We start from the raw sequence: 23,865 nt of genomic DNA on the forward strand, positions 1-23,865 counted from the left end.
GACAATGGTACTCATTTCAAAAACAGTATTATAGACAATTGGGCTAAAGAACATGGTATTGAGTGGGTATATCATACTCCATATCATGCACCAGCCTCTGGGAAAATTGAAAGGTACAATGGTTTGTTAAAAACTACACTAAAGGCACTTGGTGGTGGAACCTTTAAAAACTGGGATTCACATTTAGCAAAAGCCACTTGGTTGGTCAACACTAGGGGATCAACCAATCGAGCCGGGCCTGCCCAATCAGAAATTCTACGGACTGTAGAAGGAGATAAAGTCCCTGTAGTACACATGAAAAATATCTTAGGAAAGGCAGTATGGGTTACTCCTGCCTCAGGCAAAGGCAAACCTATTCGTGGGATTGTTTTTGCCCAGGGACCTGGCAGCACCTGGTGGGTGATGCTTAAGGATGGAGCAGTTCGGTGTGTACCTCAAGGAGATTTGATTTTAGGTGAAAATATGCAATGCTGAACTGTATGATGTGAATTGCCGCACTAACAATGTTTAATAAGTGTCTTTCAGATCAAGACAATGGTGATGAAACTAGAGCTAGCTTCTTCGAGTGGCGCCCGACACCTTCTTCGAAGTTGGTGTTCTTAACCCACAAACAGTGGTCATGAGATACACTTATATGATTTTTCTTGCCCTGGGAGACTGTTGTGACAAAATGAACTTAATGAACTTTTCAAAGGATGGTCCACTGATTAATTACTCCTGTGTATATATGTACATATGTATATATATATATAGTAGTAGTGATTAATCAGATTGTATTGATAGATTGTATTGATAAGGTTTAAGTATTCAGTGAATGTCATATTATAAGGGGTGGAATGTCCTGGTTTTGTTAAAAACAAGTTTCTTCTTTAGTGAATTTGCCTGTCAGCTAAAGCCTTCATGTTAGCTGCATTTTCCTGGAGAACCCAACACATGTTTTGGTTAAACCTAGCAATGGAATGCAAACTTATTGATAAGCACGGATGGACATCTCGCGAGAGGGGCAACGAGAAAACTGATGTCCGAGAGACTGACGAACGGTGTATAACATTCCATTCACGTGAATACTTCATATAAAAGTGGGAGATCACGAGGATCTCGGCCCTTTGCCCTCTTTCCCTTTTTCCCTCATGGCTGACATTAGGAGAGGACCTTGCTGGTCGTCCCTGCGAACTGAGGCCTAGTGAGAGACTGAATCCAGCTCCGGTTGGCTACAGAGTCTAATCCAGGACTTTGGGTGCTGGCTCTGCAGTTGCTGACACTTACAAGATTGGTTTTGTATATTTTGTATTATTTTCTCTATTCTTATTAGTAGCGTTAGTAAAACATCTTTAACTTTTCCAACTCTCTTCTCTCTGTCCTTTTTCCCTCCCAATCGCCTGTCCTGAGTGGGAAGGGGGGAGAGGGAGGGGCAAAAAGGGGGAAGTGGAGGGGAGAGGAGGTTAACAATACATCTGCCAGGGTTTGATTGTCACCCCGCAATCCTAACCCTCGACACTAATATTCTTGGACACCACATTTCACATTAATTGCATTTGTTTAAGAAATACACATTAATACTTGGTTCTTATAATAGGTAACTGAACTGGAATACATCTCAAGGATGGTCATGGAAAGAGACAAATGAGAGGAAGGAACAACCACCACTCTCAAATTATTTTCACAACGGGCTTCTCTCTAAGCATTTGAAACTTCTCCAAACACATCTTCAACAATACAATATGACCCAGCAGGATGCATGTATTTGCCTAGAAGTACCAGACACCTTGCAAGTGAGTGACTGTCCTGGTTTTGTTAAAAACAAGTTTCTTTTTTAGTGAATTTGCCTGTCAGCTAAAGCCTTCATGTTAGCTGCATTTTCCTGGAGAACCCAACACATGTTTAGGTTAAACCTAGCAATGGAATGCAAACTTATTGATAAGCACGGATGGACATCTCGCGAGAGGGGCAACGAGAAAACTGATGTCCGAGAGACTGACCAACGGTGTATAACATTCCATTCACGTGAATACTTCATATAAAAGTGGGAGATCACGAGGATCTCGGCCCTTTGCCCTCTTTCCCTTTTTCCCTCATGGCTGACATTAGGAGAGGACCTTGCTGGTCGTCCCTGCTAACTGAGGCCTAGTGAGAGACTGAATCCAGCTCCGGTTGGCTACAGAGTCTAATCCAGGACTTTGGGTGCTGGCTCTGCAGTTGCTGACACTTACAAGATTGGTTTTGTATATTTTGTATTATTTTCTCTATTCTTATTAGTAGCATTAGTAAAACATCTTTAACTTTTCCAACTCTCTTCTCTCGTTCCTTCTTTCCCTCCCAATCGCCTGTCCTGAGTGGGAAGGGGGGAGAGGGAGGGGAAAAAGGGGGAAGTGGGGGGGAGAGGAGGTTAACAATACATCTGCCAGGGTTTGATTGTCACCCCGCAATCTTAACCCTCGACAGATAATTGGCGCCCAACGTGGGGCAAGAGAAAGGGGTAAATTTGGAGATTTTTGGCTTTTCTACTGCTCTGACGTACCTTTCAATTTTCTTGGCACGGTGCCAACTCATAGAGTTGTGATACTCGCGCGTCTGTTTGCTTCGGATATTATTTAGTGATATTAAGGCAAAGTGAATTACATTGATTTAAAGATGTTATGGCAAAAGTTGTATCAGTTATTTTCTACATTGTGCTCGCTGATCCCATATCTGTGTTGGTGTTTCTTTCTGAATCGAAGTATTCATTATATAACAACAAGAAACTGGACAGCGGTCATGATGATTCTGTGTGGTTTGGCATTGGTTTATTTCATTATACTGCAGCCGCTAATGAATTTCTACTCGCTTCTGCTTTACCTTGAAAAACCTCCAGGACAGATTAAAGAGCAGAATGGCTCTATATTTGCAAATTGGTCAAGCGAATTTTTAGAAAGGCTGACTAACAATACTGTTGTGTTTTCGCTAGGAGAGTTTGCAAATGTTTTAGAGAACTTTGAATATCCTTGGAGCTTTGATAGAACGGTGATGGTGTTATCTGGTTTGCTGAATGTGTGTCAGTTTGTGCTACTGTTAAGAGAAATGAGGTTCAATAGGAGGTTTGCGTCTCTTCTTAGTCCTGAAATTTGCGGTGCGTCTTCAGAAGCTTTAGCAAAAAGCACTCCTAGCCGCTCGAGAAAAGGCAAAACAGCCAAAACTGCCACTGCAGCCACTGCCCCCCCAACCGCGGCTTCACAGGCTGAAGCTACAGCTCCTCAGCAGAGCTCCTCTGCCAAGGTCGCTGCAGATAACGTTACTTCTCCAGCCTCAAAGGCTAACAAGGCAGCCCCCCCGTCTTCACACACTGGGCACTGTTGCTGCTGTAACCACAGCAATCACCGTGACAGTCATTCAGACTCTGAAAATGAATCAAATGATGGTGAACCCATATCAGCATCAGTTGCTGGTTGTAAGAAAGTCACTAGAAAGACTACCCGTGCAGCAGGTGATGGCACAGGGCCAACATCAACCCAAGAGGCATCATCAGGACAGGGTGGAGATGAAGTGACCACCACTCGGTCCTTTTCTCCAGGTGAGCTGAGAGATCTGCGAAAAGACTTCAGTCGTCGTGAAGGCGAGAATATTTTAACCTGGCTGCTCCGATGCTGGGACAATGGGGCAGAAACAATTGAATTAGAAGGTGGTGAAGCCAGGCAGCTGGGATCTCTGACAAAAGATTCCACCATTGATAGGGCAATTTCAAGAGAGTCTAATGCCACTACTCTCTGGACCCGACTCCTGGCAGCTATGAAAGCCAGATTTCCCTACAAGGAAGACTGTATATATGCAAGTTAGGGAAATGGAATACTATGGAGAGAGGTATCTAGTTCCTGAGAGAATTAGCTGTGCGACAGATCATCTATCTAGGACCAAACAGCCAAGAGGGGACAGACCCAGATAGAATCAATTGTACAAAATCTATGTGGCGCAGATTTGTACAAAGTGCACCACCTGCATATGCTAAGTCATTGGCAGGAATGGTCTGGTCAGCTAGAGGTGTACAAGAAATTAATGAAGTAATTGAGCAGCTCCGGTACTTTGAGGACAGCCTTGCTGGTTCTCTACGGGCTTGTGTCTCCGCTGTGGAGAAACCGTGTGAAAAATCTGATGACCGGTTTGAAAAGCTGTTGCAAGAAATCAAAGAGCTCAGAGAAGACTCGTACCGTTCACGACCTGCACAAACCTATGTTTCAGCTGTTAGGAGAAGGCGTTTCCAATCTCGAGAGAGAGGGCAGAGACAGCCCACAAAAAGAGGTTCACTGTGGTTCTTCCTACATGAGCAGGGAGAAAACATGAATAAGTGGCATGGAAGGCCTACCTCAGAACTTCAAGAACGAGTACGTGAGATAAGAGGAAAAACTCCTAGGAAGGTGGCTGCTCCAGTTTACAAAAGGAGCAGAAGAGATTCTGATGCTCTTGAAGGAACCTCTAATTCACACCCAGAGACTGTGCAAAACAGGAATTAGAGGTGCCCTGCCTCCAACCAGGTGGAGGAAAGGGATAACAGAGTTTATTGGACTGTACAAATACTATGGCCTGGTACAACACAACCCCAGGAGTACAAAGCTTTAGTGGACACTGGTGCTCAGTGCACAATAAATCCTTCTAACTATAAAGGAACGCAATCCACCAATATTGTTGGAGTGACTGGGGGATCCCAGGAGCTGACTGTTGTAGAGGCGGAAATGAGCCTAACTGGAAAAAACTGGCAAAAGCATCCCATTGTGACTGGTCCAGATGCTCCGTGCATCCTTGGTATAGACTACCTCAGGAGAGGTTATTTTAAGGACCCAAAAGGGTATAGGTGGGCATTTGGTATAGCAGCTGTGGACACTGAGAAAATGGAACAGCTGTCTGATTTGCCTGGTCTTTCAGATGACCCTTCTGTTGTAGGACTGCTGAGGGTTGACGATCAGCAGGTGCCAATTGCTACCACGACGGTGCATCGCCGGCAATATCGCACCAATCGAGACTCTTTGATTCCTATCCAGAAGCTGATCCGTCAATTGGAAAGCCAGGGCGTGATCAGCAAGACTCGCTCACCTTTTAACAGCCCAATCTGGCCAGTGCGTAAGTCTAGTGACGAGTGGAGACTAACTGCAGACTATCGTGGCCTGAATGAAGTTACACCGCCACTGAGTGCTGCTGTGCCTGACATGCTAGAACTGCAATTTGAACTGGAGTCAAAGGCAGCCAAGTGGTATGCTACAATTGACATTGCTAATGCATTTTTCTCTATTCCTGTAGCAGCAGAGTGCAGGCCGCAGTTTGCTTTCACCTAGAGGGGCATCCAGTATACATGGAATCGCTTGCCCCAGGGGTGGAAACACAGTCCTACCATCTGCCATGGACTGATCCAGACCACGCTGGAGCAAGGTGAAGCTCCAGAACACTTGCAATATATTGACGACATCATCGTATGGGGCGACACAGCGAATGAAGTCTTCGAGAAAGGTGAGAGAATAATTCATATTCTTTTGGATGCTGGTTTTGCCATAAAACGAAGCAAGGTCAAGGGACCTGCACGAGAGATCCAGTTTTTAGGAATAAAATGGCAAGATGGCAGTCGTCAAATCCCAATGGAGGTGATCAACAAAACTGCAGCAATGTCTCCACCTACTAATAAAAAGGAGACACAGACTTTCTTGGGCGTTGTAGGTTTTTGGAGAATGCATATTCCTGACTACAGCCACATTGTGAGCCCTCTCTATCGAGTGACTCGTAAAAAGAACCAATTTGAGAGGGGCCCTGAACAACGACAAACCTTTGAACAAATTAAGCGTGAGATAACTCATGCGGTGGCCCTTGGACCGGTCCGAACTGGACTAGATGTTAAAAATGTGCTCTACACTGCAGCTGGAGATAGTGGACTTACCTGGAGCCTCTGGCAGAAAGCACCAGGAGAAACCCGAGGTCGACCCTTAGGTTTTTGGAGTCGAGGATACAAAGGATCTGAGGCCAACTATACTCCAACTGAAAAGGAGATACTAGCAGCATATGAAGGAGTTCGAGCTGCTTCAGAAGTGATCGGCACTGAAGCACAGCTCCTCCTGGCACCTCGACTGCCGGTGCTGAGCTGGATGTTCAAAGGGACGGTTCCCTCTCCACATCATGCAACCGATGTTACATGGAGTAAATGGATTGCACTGATCACGCAACGAGCTCAAACTGGAAGTCCCAACCACCCAGGGATATTAGAAGTTATTACAGACTGGCCAGAAAGCAAAGACTTTGGGATGTCTCCAGATGAGGAGGAAGTAAAACGTGCTGAAGAAGCACCACCATATAATACGCTTTCAGAGACTGATAAGCAGTATGCACTGTTCACAGATGGATCCTGCCGTCTTGTAGGAAAACATCGAAGGTGGAAAGCTGCTGTGTGGAGTCCCACACGACAAGTTACAGAAGCCACTGAAGGACAAGGTGAATCCAGTCAGTTTGCAGAAGTGAAAGCCATCCAGCTGGCTTTGGACATTGCTGAACGAGAGAAGTGGCCAATACTTTATCTCTATACTGACTCATGGATGGTAGCAAATGCCTTGTGGGGGTGGCTACAGCAATGGAAGAAAAGCAACTGGCAGCACAGAGGTAAACCCATTTGGGCTGCCACACTGTGGCAAGACATTGCTGCTCGGCTAGAGAGCCTGCCTGTGAAAGTTCGTCATGTAGATGCTCATGTGCCTAAAAGTCGAGCCACCGAGGAACACCTAAACAACCAACAAGCGGATCAAGCTGCTAAGATTAAAGTAGCTGAGGTGGACTTGGACTGGCAACATAAAGGTGAACTTTTCCTAGCTCGGTGGGCCCATGATGCTTCAGGGCATCAAGGTAGAGATGCAACATACAAATGGGCTCGTGATCGAGGGGTGGATTTAACTATGGACACTATTTCACAGGTTATTCATGAATGTGAAACTTGCGCCGAAATCAAACAAGCAAAACGGTTAAAACCTGTATGGTATGGGGGGCGATGGTTAAAGTATAAGTATGGAGAAGCTTGGCAGATTGATTATATTACACTTCCACAAACACATCAAGGTAAGCGCTATGTACTTACAATGGTGGAAGCAACCACTGGATGGTTGGAAACATATGCCGTACCTCATGCTACAGCCCGAAATACTATCTTGGGCCTTGAGAAGCAAGTCCTTTGGCGGCACGGTACGCCAGAAAGAATTGAATCAGACAATGGTACTCATTTCAAAAACAGTATTATAGACAATTGGGCTAAAGAACATGGTATTGAGTGGGTATATCATACTCCATATCATGCACCAGCCTCTGGGAAAATTGAAAGGTACAATGGTTTGTTAAAAACTACACTAAAGGCACTTGGTGGTGGAACCTTTAAAAACTGGGATTCACATTTAGCAAAAGCCACTTGGTTGGTCAACACTAGGGGATCAACCAATCGAGCCGGGCCTGCCCAATCAGAAATTCTACGGACTGTAGAAGGAGATAAAGTCCCTGTAGTACACATGAAAAATATCTTAGGAAAGGCAGTATGGGTTACTCCTGCCTCAGGCAAAGGCAAACCTATTCGTGGGATTGTTTTTGCCCAGGGACCTGGCAGCACCTGGTGGGTGATGCTTAAGGATGGAGCAGTTCGGTGTGTACCTCAAGGAGATTTGATTTTAGGTGAAAATATGCAATGCTGAACTGTATGATGTGAATTGCCGCACTAACAATGTTTAATAAGTGTCTTTCAGATCAAGACAATGGTGATGAAACTAGAGCTAGCTTCTTCGAGTGGCGCCCGACACCTTCTTCGAAGTTGGTGTTCTTAACCCACAAACAGTGGTCAGGAGATGCATTTGTACCATTTTTCCTGCCCTGGGAGACTGTTGTGACAAAATGAACTTAATGAACTTTTCAAAGGATGGTCCACCGATTAATTACTCCTGTGTATATATGTACATATGTATATATATATATAGTAGTAGTGATTAATTAGATTGTATTGATAGATTGTATTGATAAGGTTGAAGTATTCAGTGAATGTCATATTATAAGGGGTGGAATGTCCTGGTTTTGTTAAAAACAAGTTTCTTCTTTAGTGAATTTGCCTGTCAGCTAAAGCCTTCATGTTAGCTGCATTTTCCTGGAGAACCCAACACATGTTTTGGTTAAACCTAGCAATGGAATGCAAACTTATTGATAAGCACGGATGGACATCTCGCGAGAGGGGCAACGAGAAAACTGATGTCCGAGAGACTGACCAACGGTGTATAACATTCCATTCACGTGAATACTTCATATAAAAGTGGGAGATCACGAGGATCTCGGCCCTTTGCCTTTTCCCTTTTTTCCTCATGGCTGACATTAGGAGAGGACCTTGCTGGTCGTCCCTGCGAACTGAGGCCTAGTGACAGACTGAATCCAGCTCCGGTTGGCTACAGAGTCTAATCCAGGACTTCGGGTGCTGGCTCTGCAGTTGCTGACACTTACAAGATTGGTTTCGTATATTTTGTATTATTTTCTCTATTCTTATTAGTGGCGTTAGTAAAACATCTTTAACTTTTCCAACTCTCTTCTCTCTGTCCTTTTTTCCCTCCCAATCGCCTGTCCTGAGTGGGAAGAGGGGAGAGGGAGGGGAAAAAGGGGGAAGTGGGGGGGAGAGGAGGTTAACAATACATCTGCCAGGGTTTGATTGTCACCCCGCAATCCTAACCCTCGACAGTGACCACACTGAAATGCTGCTGGTCTGGCCAAGCAGTGCACACACAGAAAACCTGGACACAACTAGTTTACCTGTGTGTACCAACTCTGCAGGGTACTCATTCATAGCAAACCAACACTTTCCAGGAAGATGTCCTACTGAACGCAGTGTGTAGTCATTCTACAAATTCACAGTAAACCTGGACAAAAATATAGTATTTCTTGTTACACCTTAGCATGTCCTAAGGAGACTGCTGTCTACAGAACACTGCTTACAGGATCTCTGTGAGTTACTGTCTGAGCTAGCTGAGAAAAGACCTAGTCTTTGTGATAAGCCACAGTACCTTCTGGACTCTGACCGTGTCCAGACTCCAGTTTCACTTCACTGGTCAACTGAAGTATAACTACGGGCCCTTCCAAGAGGTCTTGTTCTGTTCAGGCTTCATTTTTTATTTTTTTTTTTTGGTGTCAATTTTCGCAGTAGGAACATAACATTTGGAATTTTCAGGTACAAGGACTAATGCTAAGGCTTTAGAAGCAAACTATGAATTCGGTTCAATATCACTGTAGACAGTAAACCTCCAGTGTCATTTCAAAGCTCCAAACATTCAAAAAAAAAAAAAAAATCCACTTGCCTGCACCATCAATGGCCTCATATGATGATCTCTACTTCCTGTTCTAGAGAGGAACAACTGTTTCCTGCTCACTTCACCTTCTCAGTGCTACTTACTACTTTACATACCTCTGTCACACTTTGCTTAACCATCTCATTGCCAGTACGAAGAGCCCTACTATATTAAATACCCCATTTACACAAGGGGTCTGAGTACCAACTGGAGTAAGATCACGAACCTCATGGGCTCGTAGGCTGACCTGTCAGAAATGGGGGAGACGTGGGCTCTAGGGGACAGCTACAAGTACAGCATCAAGGCTTTCTCTTTTCTTCCACTTCACCACCCCTCAGCAAGAAGGCTGGGGGTCAAGAGGTTGGGAGGGGACACTGTCAGAATAACTGAACCTAACTGGCCAAAGGGATATTCTGTATGTTTTAACCTCATGCTCAGCAATAAAACTGGGATAGCAGAAGAAGGGGTGGGGAGGAGCAAGGTGTCTTCCAAGGCAGCTGATGCTTGGAGACTGGCTGGGCATTGGTATGCCTGTGAGAGGTGGTAAAAGCCTGACTGCCTTTTCATCACTTGTTCTTAAGTCTTTTGTTCACTTAGCTAACTGTCTTTACCTTGATACATGAGTTTTCTTGCTTTTGCTCTTCCTACTCTCTCCCTTGTCTTGCTGAGGGGTGTTGGGGGAGTAAGCAGAGAAGAAACATATTAAAAGGCATTAAAAGCAATGTGGGTGTGATAGCATAAAGTTTTGTTCATACTCTGAATTCCAGGGTGCAGGCTAATGTAATGAACGTGCCAACTATGAATTAGATGATTTTAAATTTTTTTGAAAAGAACATGAAGAAAATTATGTGACTAATCAGTCTATGGCACTGTGCTAGAAAGCTTCTTGTGATGTATCTACCTACCTCTTTAAGAAATAAACAAAAAATAAACCCCATTTTGGTCTGAAGCAGGAGATTAAGTCTTTTTTACTTGTTTCTCACTTGAATTTTACAATCTCACTGTTGGCAGCAATTACTAAAATGTGCTGGTTTACATGAGAAGTTGTATGTCATCATAAATTTGGTTCTTTTTTGTGGACCTGAAGAGTTTACTATTTACGTTCGCTTACATTCAGGAAACTGTAGTTTTCAAGCTTACTCAGCTTCTTTGAAAAACATTTATTTTAATATCGGAAAATGAAACTCAACTAAACTAACGAAAACATCATGAAAAAACCTGAAAACTCTTTTCTCCAACCAAATGTGAAGACAACTTGGCACAGACACAGAGAAAAACATGTATATACGAATATCTTCCTTCATTCCAAATACCTAATTAATAAATAATGAAGTGTATCACTGGAAACACTTAATCAGCTTGAACTGATGTCAATAATTAGTTTTTTCTTTGTTTCTGTATATAATTTAAAAACCAGCACTACAGTTCATCAAAATGTGAGGATTTTATTGATGTGGTGCTTTACGTATACACTTTTTCTAAGTTACAGGAATATCAGGCTCCAGTTTGCAAGAACTTGCTCTCAATTTTGAGTTTTAATAGGAAAAAAGAACGCAAATTTAACATACATGCCAAATAAAATTACCTTCCTAGTACACACATTACAATGAAAATACAAATACAAAAGACAATGTACCTTTTCATTTCAACTTGCTAAAGGAGGAACAGAAAAGAGATTACCACAATACTTCAATTTGGATGGAGGCCTTTTAGTTATAGTTAAGAAATAAAGCTAGTAACTTCAAAATTGAGCAGGAAACGCCACTTCGTGAGTACTCACCATACTTCTTCTAATGTAGTCTATCGTTTTTTTCATATCCATGCCTGACCAGTTATCAAGCATGTAGCAGATGCAGGAAGCACAATACACAAACCTCATGTCATTCTCACTTCCTTCCAGCACTGCACAGAAACTGAAAGAAACATTTCTGTTATTATACACTGTATAGCCTATTATATCAGAAAGTACAAAAAGCAGTTTGAGCACTGTGTAATTTTTCCTTTAAAAATTAGTTACTTCTATTTACAGTATTCACATAACTATAACCCAAAGCAATGCTACATTTTCTTTTTAGATGATGTGATTCTAACTAAGTCGAGGAAAATGAATAGAACTATTAACATTTAGGAGTCTGAATGACTTTACTCCCAGCAATGTAATGACACTGATATTTATTTATTCAAAGATGTTAACGCGTAAATTCTTTCACTGATCACAGTATATACTGATGGATGAGTTATTATTTTAACATTTACTGTTTGGGGCAGAATTCTTTGCCTTTCTAGAAATCTTAATATCTCACAACGATTTCTTTCCTGACTGCAACTTCAAGATCAGTTTCTCATATATGCATAAATGTAATCATTATTATTACCTTTCCTAATGCAAATGGTGAAAATCATCCTCAATCCAGTTTTTTATTTCCTATGGCTACATTCTTTCCAAACTCTACCAACATTTGAAACTTGTTGTATCCAGGTTATGTAGGTACAACCCTGTGCTCTTTCAGAGACCCTTAAAATGAAGATCTGATTTGCTGCCTGACAAGCCTCCACTTGGTTCAAAAAGCTAGTCAGTATATTCTGATCACTCAACTATTTGCAAAAAGCCAGCACAACAGAATATTGATAAGTCCTCCTGACAGATCTCTTCTAAAAGAAGAAAAATAGGTACTTCTGACTTTAAAAAGAGTCTTTTAAACATGACTATCACCAACATGATGCTCCCTCCCTGACCCTGTAATTCAAGTATGTATTCCATTATCTTCCTGCATAGCAAAGCCCTCAACATTTACTGGGAGATATTTTCATCTCTCCTAACTGCAAAGGTGCCAGGCCTTCCTCTCTGCAGCACAGTTAGGGATGAATTCCATTGCTCTCTGGATATGGCACAGGACATTCTGAGAAATCAAAACACTTCTTAAGATGTGCGAGTACTGTGGTTTACAATCTTGCCCCATTCTCAGGTGACAACTGCATTATTATCCAAATGCTTCAAATCACATTCAGCTAAACTAAGGCAGAAATTAAAATACACACATTTATTTGTAATGAAAAAAGACACAATACAATTTCAATTCTTTTCCTTGTTTCTTTTTATTCACACCTGTCCTTTATTAACTAGAAAGCAGCATACTCATACAAGGGTGACACCAGAAAAATGTCTCTTTCCTTCAGTGAGCATATCCATCTGGACAAGATATTAGCTCAAGCTCTGGCCTTCACATGTCCTACCCGTTTGGGACAGTAAAAGTGGTTTTCCTAGGTATAAAAATGTCTGTCACACTGGAAATTGACTCCTGCCCAAGTAACAGTTCTATACCAGAGACATGCAAAGCACTCCCTTGTAGGGGTTAGCTGGCACTCTTCAACAGAGAATACAAAACTTAGTATCACACATAAGAATTCTCAGTCTGTACACTAAAACCACACTTGATACAAACATGTAGAAGAGGTTAATTGCATGTAGCTTATTACTGCAATCAGGTAAGGTGGCAAGTAACCACTTGAAGATGCTAGTGGGTAGGAAGCAACTCCTGCCTCTCAGATGTACTTTAAAAACAAAAATAGCCCAACATATACAAGAAATGCTTTAAGCAATGGAACTGGTACCTCCATATGCTTGACGAAACTGCAAACTACAGAAGATCAACAAATACATCGGTATATATCTGTATACATACTTCAGGAGCTGGCCCATTAAGCACACTCTACTGTTATTTATAACAGAAAACTACATATCATACAGTCCATATTCACCGCTTACATTCTGGAGTTTGTGTTTGGTTTTGGTTTTTTCACTTTCTAAAAACACACTCAACACTGCATTTTAACAGCTGTGTTACTCCCACGAAAAAAGTTTTAATTATAGAACGTGTCTAAGTGATATAAAGCCATTAGACCAAAACAATACCTTGCTTAACTCACAAAAGGTGACAGCAATTTCATTGTGAAGTGAAAGATAATTCCTTCAGAAACAACATTTGGATAATTCTGCATTTCTTAAAGTACTATTTAAAAATGGCAGTCAGTAAAACTTAACAACATAGACAGATCATGAGCCCTAGCAGAAGTTCTCATTAGCTACCAGTTTCAGCCTGCTTTAAAAAAAGCAAACAAACCCACCAACAGAAGTAGATCAAGGAGTATATACCACCTATTAAAAACGTTCTCAAAAAGGACAGATCTCACAACAAAGTTTAGTAATATTATCTCCTATTTCAAAAAATATACAAGCTAATTCATCCTGTATATCGGTATTTTGGATCTCTCAAAACTAAATAAAGCCCATCCTCCCAAAAAGCAAAACAAACATCGTAATAGTGTTTCGGGGTGCTGCAAAAAATGGAGAATATAAATACAGAAAACTGTACTTATCTGAAGGGCAGAGCAGAAAAACTACTATCCCCAGGACAAAAACCAATCAATTAACTTTCCAGTAGTAAGTATCTCATCTCGTAAGCAAGTATCCTCATTCTCCAATACAAAAGCAAATCTATACACAAAGTGCTATTGAGTCCTTTAAACTGGCATGTGTTCTACGGCTGGTATTACAGTATCACAGTATGTTTGGGATTGGAAGGGACCTCAAAAGATCATCTAGCCCAATCCCCTTGCTGGAGCAAGAACGCCTAGGTGAGGTCACACAGGAACATGTCCAGGTGGGTTTTGAATGTTTCCAGGGAAGGAGACTCCACAACCCCCCTGGGCAACCTGTTCCAGTGCTCCGTCACCCTCACTGACAAGAAGTTTTTTCTCAAATTTAATTTATTTATTTTATTTAATTTAATTTATTTATTGATTACCCACCAAAGAATTTTCTAATAGAAAGAAAAGATTTTATAGCTACTTTGTAAAAACTATGTTTCTTATGTTTCATTCCACATCTGGGTTTTCTATTAACCTTCCAGAGAGTTACAGAACATAAATTATCTCTTACCTTCCATCCTCCAGCTGCAGAGCTCTCAGTCCTGCCAATATGGCATCTTTATTTATTCGACTTAAATCATCTCCGAGAATAACCAGACACGACAGACCTGTGTAAGTCATTGCTATGTGCCCACTATCATAGGGATGAGACATACCTGGGCCCTAGAAAAAAGGGGGAAAAGACAAAAATACTGAAACATCGTAAGACCTTATATTACAGTCAAGCATTCATTAAAAAACAAACAAAAAACCCCACTAAGAGCTAAATGAATTTCTGTTCCTTTCACTCATTATGGTTAAACTGAAGGCATCTCACCCAACTTTTATAATCAAATAGGCTACTGAACAGCTCTGCTGCTCTTGTAAACAGTTGGTCAGAAAGAAGCTTTGGAAAAAACCTTTGCCAGGAGTAATATTTATGTAAGAGTTCAGCAAAAAGATGGGATGTGCTTAATTGTACCTAAGTTTATCCTGATGCACCACCAGGCATCAGCTTCCTGGCAGCTGGTTAAGCACTGTTAAACGGCCAGATCTCTGGAGGTCCTTTGCACAAAGACTTTGGAAACTAATGATCTACAAGTAGAGAGCAGTGTGAGGGATGACTAGCAATCTGTGAATTGAAGCAATACCAAATTAGCTTCTCATCTACTTTAATCTCTACTCTAAAATAATCAGAATTTAAACACAGTATTTACATACTAAATGATGTCAACTGAGAAGCTAAAATGGGAGTTAAATGCTGACTAGTCACACAACACAAATTACAATAATGGGCAGGGATTGATATAGCTGTACTAAAATTATTATTTTTCCTTTTGATATTTTATAGGTACATCCTGGACTCTACCACTTAATGAAAACAGAAGCCACAAGCAACAAGATAACTTCAGATACCTGGGATGGAGCAACTGGAAGACAACGATTTCAAACAGGATAAAAGCTATTTCAATACTGAGTAACACAGACAATTAAGTTTTAAAAATCACATTTTACTAGCATTATTGCCTAGCCGCCATTTTATTTTGCAATTCATGCTAAAAACACATGCAAAAAACAAACTAAGTAAGACTATGTTACGTGTAATTGGTATTTTTCAGCCAACTTACGCCTCTTTTCAAAGCCAAAAATCTAATAAGAAACTGCAAGGAAAAATACTTACTACCCACTAGACAGCAAGAAACTGTTCTCACCCTAGGGAATCAAACACAGTTGGGAAAGAGAGGCAGAAAACAAGATTAAAGTGGCTGCAGAAGCACTGAAAAAACTCTAGCTATGCAACAGAGAAAAGGGAAAAAGAAATTGAGTGCTGAGAGCTGCAACGCCTCTCTCCTATCTCCAGCCCTGGACCCCCTGTTGAGAAGAGGGCACAAATCTCAACAGCTCCCAGTCCTACCCCTGAGCTGCCAGTGCCCCCATCTGTCTCTTGCCCTCCACATCTCCCAGTCGCACACAGAGTGGCAAGGGCTGGCAGAGACCTCTGAATGTCATCTGGTCCAACCTCCTGCTCAAGCAGGGTCAACCTAGATTTGGATGCCCAGAACGAAGTCCAGATGGCTTTTGAGTTATCTCCAAGGATGGAGATTCCACCACCTCCTCTGCCAGTGTTTGGCCACCCTCACAGTGAAAAAGTGTTCCCTGATGTTCAGAGGGAACCTCCTGTGTATCAAGCCTGTTCCCACTGCCTCTGGTCCTGTCACTGGGTACCACCTCAAAGAGCCTGGTTCTGTCATCTTTGCACCCCCCCTGCAGGTATGTATTTATGTTGATGAGATTCTCCTGAACCTTCTCCAGGATGAACAGTCCCAGCTCACCCAGCCTTTCCTCATGTGAGAGATGTTCCAGTCCTAGAGGCTGACTTCCCCATGGAGCACACCACAGACGAAAGACAGCTGTGCCCTCAAACAGGTTAGAAAATGCTACTGCAGTCATGAAACATGTTCTAATTTGAGTGGATGACAGGGTTTAATCCCAGAAAGAATAACATGGCCTATCATACCAATTATAGGCATTTTAAATCTAGCAGAACCAAAAATATTCTTCTCAGAATACCTTTCCCTTAGAAGTTTTATTATCAACAGCTTAACTCTTCTGACACATCAATTTACTTCAAATGTAGAATTCTGCTCCAAAAATGCAGACATACAGGGTGATACAAATCTGCTCTGACACAAAGAAGCATTCAGTTTAAAATAACTGATGAATTTATTTTACAATTTACTTACAGCAGGTCTCTATTCTAAAAGACAAAAACTGAACCAGTTCTTGCCCTAAAAGGATTCTCAATGTCCAAGACACAGATTTGCCAATGAAAAATATCTGGAAATGTTCTCTGATATTAGGACCACCTGTTTACAAAATGTCCCAGCAGTTACCAGGAGCAACAACAAAGAAAATTAAGTTTCCAAAAATCTATGTGATTGAAGTTAAACTGGAATGAGAGGAACACTTAATTTCTCCGTACCTGGCATAAATTAGAGCAGGGCAACTGCAGAAGTTGCCCATGCTCATTTCACACAAATACACTGAAAATGCCGCAGTCTGTGAGTTCACCACTGCTCTGTTTACACACTTCTATAGGTAGTCCATCTCCAAATTAATGTTGTCATCAGGAATACTGAACAGTAATAGATATAGTGAAATGGTTCAACTTTACTTTTCAAAGTATTTCCAGAGGAAGACTACATGCACTAAGCAAAGAAGGTTTACTCTAAGGATATTCAGATTTGCTTTTTATAACCATTTCAGTGAAAACCACCCAAATGTTTTAACTGCTACAAACACACCTGAATATTAAGGAAATTTTCTAAGACATCTATAATTCTCAAACAATATTCTCCTTCAAGTGACAATTTTTCACACAGTGTCAACATAGAGTAACTGAAAATTTCTGCTTTACAAGATTCTTCGAAATCGTAATTTTCTATACTCATGTTAATTCCACATTGCCTGTAAAGTTTTTGTAGCCTACAAACATGTCTAAATAACTGGGCCCTTATTTTTAGTGAATACAGGTATTTGTTATACCATCACTCTCTGCAGCAAAAACATGCTGCAGACAAAGTGTTCTAAGCAGATATACTCTACACTTATGAAATTAAATAATACCATCCTCATCAAACAAACATTATCACTCACTACAGTACCTGGACAATGTATAAATTCTATCTGTACTTCTTTTTCTATGCAGAAATTTCAACAAGTAGCAGGAGCACACTGCTTGTTCAAACGCAGGGTTTCAGCAACACTAGAGCTGTATAAAATTTTGCAAGTTGATAGTTTGAGCAAAGAGCACAAACTATACTTGTATGATGCATATAAACCAAACAGTAGTGTCTGCTGCCTCTACATCCAACCATGAAGTTCACAGTTAAATTAGCACGGCCATCTACTTCTGTCCTTGAACATCAAACAAATATTTAGGTACAAGTAATGCAGAAAAGACTGTTAGGATACATGGTTTTGAAACATCATTATGTGGGAATTTGGGGAGATGGTCTTAGCATTCAAAAATAGTTGCTTGTAGATCGCACAACTACCTTTACTACTAATAGTTCTCTTTCATCACAGGATTATCATGTGGCAAGTAATTAAATTCTTTCTATGGTAAGCTGATATCCTGCTAGACATCTTGATATGTAATTACTAAAAAGCCAGTGAAAGTAACAGAGGGTCCAACATACTGGTATTCAGTCAATATCCTGATAACATTTGATTTAGGGCCAAAAATCCCAACAAATACAGCCAATATTTCAACAAAACTAAATTAAACAGAGAAGCATCAGAATCAAATAGGAGATCATACAGGAATTACCACAAAGTTTACTCACAAAGTCCAAAATTATGTTTCATATAGGTAATTACTGTGGGATTTTGGAAGCTTTTCAGAGCCTAACAGATCTTTGTTCATCACATGTGACTTAAAAAAGCATAAAGAAAATAGATGTTCACCAGAAGAATTCTGTATGCTAATCATAACTGTTCAAATCAGAAGTGTACTACAATTAACTTTATCTTTTAAGCTCCACGTAAGTATTTCAAGCTAACTGTGATAGTACTTAACAAAATTTATGTTGTACCTACACACACTAATATATACTACACAGACTAATGCAGTAAAACACCTGAACCCAAGTAACAGGATTTCTTTGAGGGGACAACAATCAGAATAACTGGACACTTCAGATAAAACAAAACAAACACAAAAAATTAAAACAAAACTATTAAAACAAACAAAACCCCACCCAACACCCACAGAAACAATACTTTTTTTGCAGAAAATTGAGAATTAATGAAACGTGTAAAAAATGGTCATGTGGTAATTTCATATCACAAAGCAGGACTGGAATGGCTTCTCCAAAGGCAAAAAATTACAGCAAGTCTCAAAAGTTTCATGAGATAATTGCTAATACCTCTAAAATTTGCATGGCTGGAGGAAGTGTGGCTAGACTGCCTCTGTCTTGAAGGACAAAGTAAGTCAGTCATCGTGTAGAAGTCTGTCCCAAATTTATCAAAGACACTGTAGTCACAGCACCTGGTTTTTAACTGGCAACCTCAGGCTTGGGAAAGAAACTACTATTAAAGTTCTGTATTATGAACAAAGCTTACTTTTAGTGAAATAAAAGTGTTTCTGCCTCACAGACACTGCAGACTAAAGCACCAGCAGCAACTAAGGAAACTGTCAGTTTAAGCACAAAAAACCCACTACTGTCATCACCTCAAACTGTAAGCTTCATGGACAAAGGACACAAAGATTAACAGAATGAAGTTATTTTGAGAATGGCAGGAGTTTCATTTCAAAAGCTAGCAACATGAAAGCTGTTGAACTATGGATGGATTGTTAAACACTTAAGACTAAACAACCAGAAGAAATACACTTAATCCTGTAAAGCTGTCTCCATAAAGGAGTAATGCAAAAGGAGGGGGTCTGGAGGAAAGAATAGCAGGTCCTGCAGAACCAGTGCCACACTATGTGCATTTCACAATTTGTGCAAGCTGCAGTCTGGCCTCATGGACTAATGGCCCACTAATGGGGAAGTTCATTCAGAGTGCAACTTTTGGTTCAATTTCATTCAAAAGGAGTCCAGTCTGTATGGCATGCTCTTTTGGAGCAAGCCCATTACTGACCTGAACTAATACAGTGGTACAGACATATTCTGAGAAGACAACAGTGGGAATATGGCCAGGTCCTGTTCTCTCTACACACTTCACATTTTGTGAAACAGAAAACAGATTCACTTGGCTCTTAGCAATGGAGTAAAACAGTTCTGCTCTATGGCTGCTACCATCATTGTACGCACCATCTGAGACTTCCTTAAAAGAATTAACACTTGAAGATGAAAGGTGAGGGGAAGGTTTCAAACATTAAAACCTGGTTCAGTGACACGATAATGTTCCCTATCACATTATCCAGAACAGCTACTTAAACATAACTCATGGTCACTGACAACTCCTCCTGATGACCGCAGAGAGGGCTAAGAAACTCTCTGCTGCAAAGCATGGGCAAGATCTCTCGAACACTAATAAAGAATGCTACTAAACATACTCCTACGAAGGCAGGCAAGAGTCCTACTTTCAAAAAAATCTTCACACACCTGACATCAGTGTTACAAACATGGATTGTCTCAGCCTTGAGAAAGTACAATATTGTGTCAGGAAGACAAAACAGATCTTTTTTTAATCAAGTGAAAGCACGTGTTATTTACCTCTATCTTACATTAAAGTTTTGGGTATTGGCTTTAAATCTAGCGTCTCAAACTGATATGTAACACTTTAAAGAGGTTTAAAAGATCTAGGTTAATCTGAAATTCTAAGCAAACTGTTCACCCCTAAATTAAAAGGCTAATTTAAACTCAAATAACACCAGAGAGACTGAAGAAGCTTGAGCCATTTACAAAAAATAATTATCTAATTTTAAATGTTCACACTTAAATGCAGTGATAGAAGCAGCACTTTTAGCCTTCACTTATGGTTAAGACTGTTGAGGCTTGTTAAGGTTCTTTGTGGTAAGCTGGTCAAGTGGAAAGGGTTTTGCTTCACTTTTGCTACAGGCCCAAATGCTGCACAGACGCTACCATCAAACACTGGAAGGGTTAACAGCTAAAAAAAACCAAACCCCACGCCAAAAACAAATGAGCTATCCTGATAACATTTAGTAAAGTTGGAAATTATAACATATCACTTGCTTTATTCTATTATATTGAAGGGTCTCTAGCGACAAAAGAGACATGGCTACTTCCAGTATTGCACTTTGTCTCAGAGTTCAACAATGAAACCATTGTATTGGCATGTAATAAATAGTAACTGTCAATGCAAATCTTAAACATGTACAAGCTTTTTCAAAAGTTATCAAGACAAAGATTTAGTAGAACATTTAAAATGACAAATAAAGAAAAATGGCAAGAACTTACACATAATTCAAAGTCATCGCAGTGCATTTCCAGCCTTTTTTTCTGAGTTATTTCAGAACATTTTAGGGCAACAGTGCTGGAAATACTCTAAACCTTTGTATGCCATTTAAACAAGCTGACCTGTTTCCTCTAATGCAGATGCACTGAAAAACGTACTGCAATGCTTGAATGAAAAGCACATCCATGTGCAAACAGTTTTCTACAGAAAATGATCTGTAACTGATTTCCACAGGTTACATGATTCCACCCCTTTGTCCTTTCTGCAGATTGACTAACACATTATGAGGCCAAGATGGGTCACAACACATTTCCTGAAAAGAGAATTTTAAGTATGAAGCATGCACTATTGGAATTTGAAAGTTAAATTAAAAAACTAGAAAGGACTGTGAAGGAACAATGATGCTTTGCCGATCTTAACAGACTTCTTTTCTTTAGGGGCCTTTACAAGATCTCAGAAGTATATCCCGAACTCACTCATCATGCTTTGTACACTGGGAAGGATTTGAAAAAGGTTCTAAAAAGTATGCACTGATTTAATGTACTATACCACATGGTAGTGATCCAAGCCTTTCAGGAAACACAACTGTTGCATTTTTACTATCTCAATTTGGTAAAATTATGTCTTTATTCATTTTATAATGCTGTCAATGTCACAATAACAGCATGACAACGTCAACCACTTTAGGTGACTTACCAAAGACAACCATCTTCCGAGTAAAACCAGCCTTTTGTCTATACAACTGTACTGAAATTATTGTATATTGCTTTGTTTTTAAACTTTATTTTTAACAAAGTATCCTAGTGAGTCACCACTAGATATCCCGAATTGTTTTAGGTTTTAAGCGAAGTTTTCTTTTTTTCCTTCATGCTCAGCAGGTGGCTGGATTGTCACTGAGGTTAATTCCAATTAAAAGAGCTGATGAATTCATCTTGCTACTACAGTTCAAGCCCTCTGCAGACACCATCTGTAGTGTAAAATAGAATACCAAAAAAGTCAAGAGACAAATTACCTTTCCTGTCACATGCTGCTGCAGCACCCTGTGCAGAGATGTAAAAACACCCTCTTCACTATTATTTTTCACTTGTTAGAAAGTGCAACCTCTGAATACTACTACTATGAGTATCTGGTTGACTTGCTATGCAAAAGGCTTACGCAGTTATTACTCGAATGTAGATTAACATTCCCACAAGTTATTCAGAAGCATGAAGTTAAGCTGTTAAGAGTAAACAAAACTAAGCACAAATTAGGCTGCTGTACTCTCTTTGTACTCAAGTTAGTTCAAGCATTTTTACACTCAACTACAGTCATAATTGTTTCAGATGTCCCTCCTTGCTTTCAGTTTCAGACTCCAAGATTAATTAATTCATTTATATTTAAAAACTTGTTATCTGTCCACTACAAAAATCAAATACTTGGTGATGATTTAGAGCTCTTCTGGATTTTTCGTCCATCAAACACGGAACTACTGTACCTCCTTCACAGTTCCTTCCTGCAACCTGGCCTCTGCTTCCCTCTTCCAACCACATCAATCCTTCCATACCATCTTTAGCAGCCTCTGCAAACCTCCTGTCTCTCTAGTACTAGGGACACTCTATTTTTGTATACAGATATAACTCTCTTGAACATCAGTTTCATGGGCTTCAAAGCATCCTCTGTTATGGTCATGACTAGGGGGGATGAGGAGAGCCTTGCCTATGTTTGAGTGGGTACCAAATGCAATCAAATACAAGCCACAATTTGTATGGCAGTTTCTTCACTGCCCTGGAAACTCAAGCAATACCATTTGAGCAAGTTTCTTTCATGTTTCTAGAAGTTCCGCAAAGGTTTCAGTCTACTAGCAGTGCAAAAATCTTTGTTTTCCAGATATTCCATAATTATGCAGTTAATATTATACAAAAGACACAAGATCCTTTATTGCCTAATTGCAAATATTTCCCCCTCACACATACACAGTTAACTGACCTTGGAGGGATTGAATGGCATCCCTAAATATGAAGAGCCTCTGAAGCCACAGCGATCCAAGTTTGACCCTGGAAAGATAAAAAAAATAAAGACTCAACTAACTTGCTTGCTGAAACAGGCATTATAAACCATAATTCTCTAGTCCAGATCAAGACCTGTTAGTTCAACAGTATTACTAGAGTTTGCATATGTCTTTCACTACGTTCCTAACCTCCGTTTCTAATCAATCTGATTATTAAAAAAAAAAAAAGCACATGCAAACTTGATCCGGCTGTAATAACAAGGCAACAGATTTTTTTTTTATTTGGTGGAAATATAGTGTTCATATCAGCACAGAATTGTCTTCTATGCTCACCAAAACAAAAAAACAGAAAAAAAAAAAGATTGCTCCCCTGGAAAAGTGCCTAGAGTTAACAGATTTTTTTCCTCTCTGGATTCCTGCCTGGGAATGCCGTCTGTTCCCAAGCAGAATTGTTTTAAGACACTTTGCAACATGTACAAGGACAAACAAACTGCCTGCAATTTTAAGCTAGCACCAATCTAACACAATACTGTCAGAGTGAAATAGTTGAAATTGAGTGAAAGGCAAAGTTTTAATTTGAGACAGTGCCTCAGCACACAGTATACAGACGTGTGCACCAGACACTGTCTAGAGCTCACTACAGGTTTGCAGCACTCACATCTGCTTCTGCAGGTCAAAAATTCAATTACTTCGCTCAGCCTCTGAAAGTGAATGATCTAATGAGGGCCGAGTGCCGCCCTGAACTTAAACAGCACTTGAGTTTTCTTAAATTCTCTCTTTTTTTTTTTTTTAAACTCTTCAGCCTTCAATCTAAAAATCTGCGTGAGATTAGGGAAAATTACACCAGACTAGTCAAAGAAGAATAGCTATAAAACTGAAAGTCCTAAAAAAGACCACTATGCAATGTGGTCTACCAGGTCTGGTGTCATTTATCAGCACATTAGCTTGTAATTTTAAATACATTCTGCATGTATGCAACATTGAAACTAGAAGCTTTCATCAGTCTTAAGTACTTAAAGTATGCAAGTTTCTCTAACAGACAAGTCTTTGGATTTAATTTAGACAGAATGAATTATTTAACAGAAAAAAAATCTGCAATTCTCAACTTCCTCCATGTACCAATCAGAAGTACTTTTTTATTACATTACTCAAATGTAATGAAGTTCATTTCACTAAAAACTACTACGTACAGTCATATTCACAAAGAGGAAACAGAAAAAGCATGTGGATTTGTAGACAAAAAAG

At 40.2% G+C, this 23,865-nt stretch overlaps 1 protein-coding gene across 1 annotated transcript in view; it reads right to left on the reverse strand.

Annotated features, from left to right (window-relative positions):
- Positions 1-23,865, reverse strand: part of PGGT1B (protein geranylgeranyltransferase type I subunit beta) — a 66,514-nt gene that overhangs the window by 26,595 nt on the left and 16,054 nt on the right. Inside the window, exons 3-5 of the mRNA XM_065860646.2 lie at positions 22,599-22,666; positions 14,239-14,390; positions 11,080-11,212 (exon numbers count right to left, since the gene is read on the reverse strand). Of these exons, the coding sequence (XP_065716718.1) occupies positions 11,080-11,212; positions 14,239-14,390; positions 22,599-22,666 (353 nt within the window). The remainder of the gene's footprint in view (positions 1-11,079; positions 11,213-14,238; positions 14,391-22,598; positions 22,667-23,865) is intronic.

Source organism: Patagioenas fasciata, chromosome Z (genome assembly GCF_037038585.1).
Source record: "Patagioenas fasciata isolate bPatFas1 chromosome Z, bPatFas1.hap1, whole genome shotgun sequence".
Taxonomy (NCBI): Eukaryota; Metazoa; Chordata; class Aves; order Columbiformes; family Columbidae; genus Patagioenas; species Patagioenas fasciata.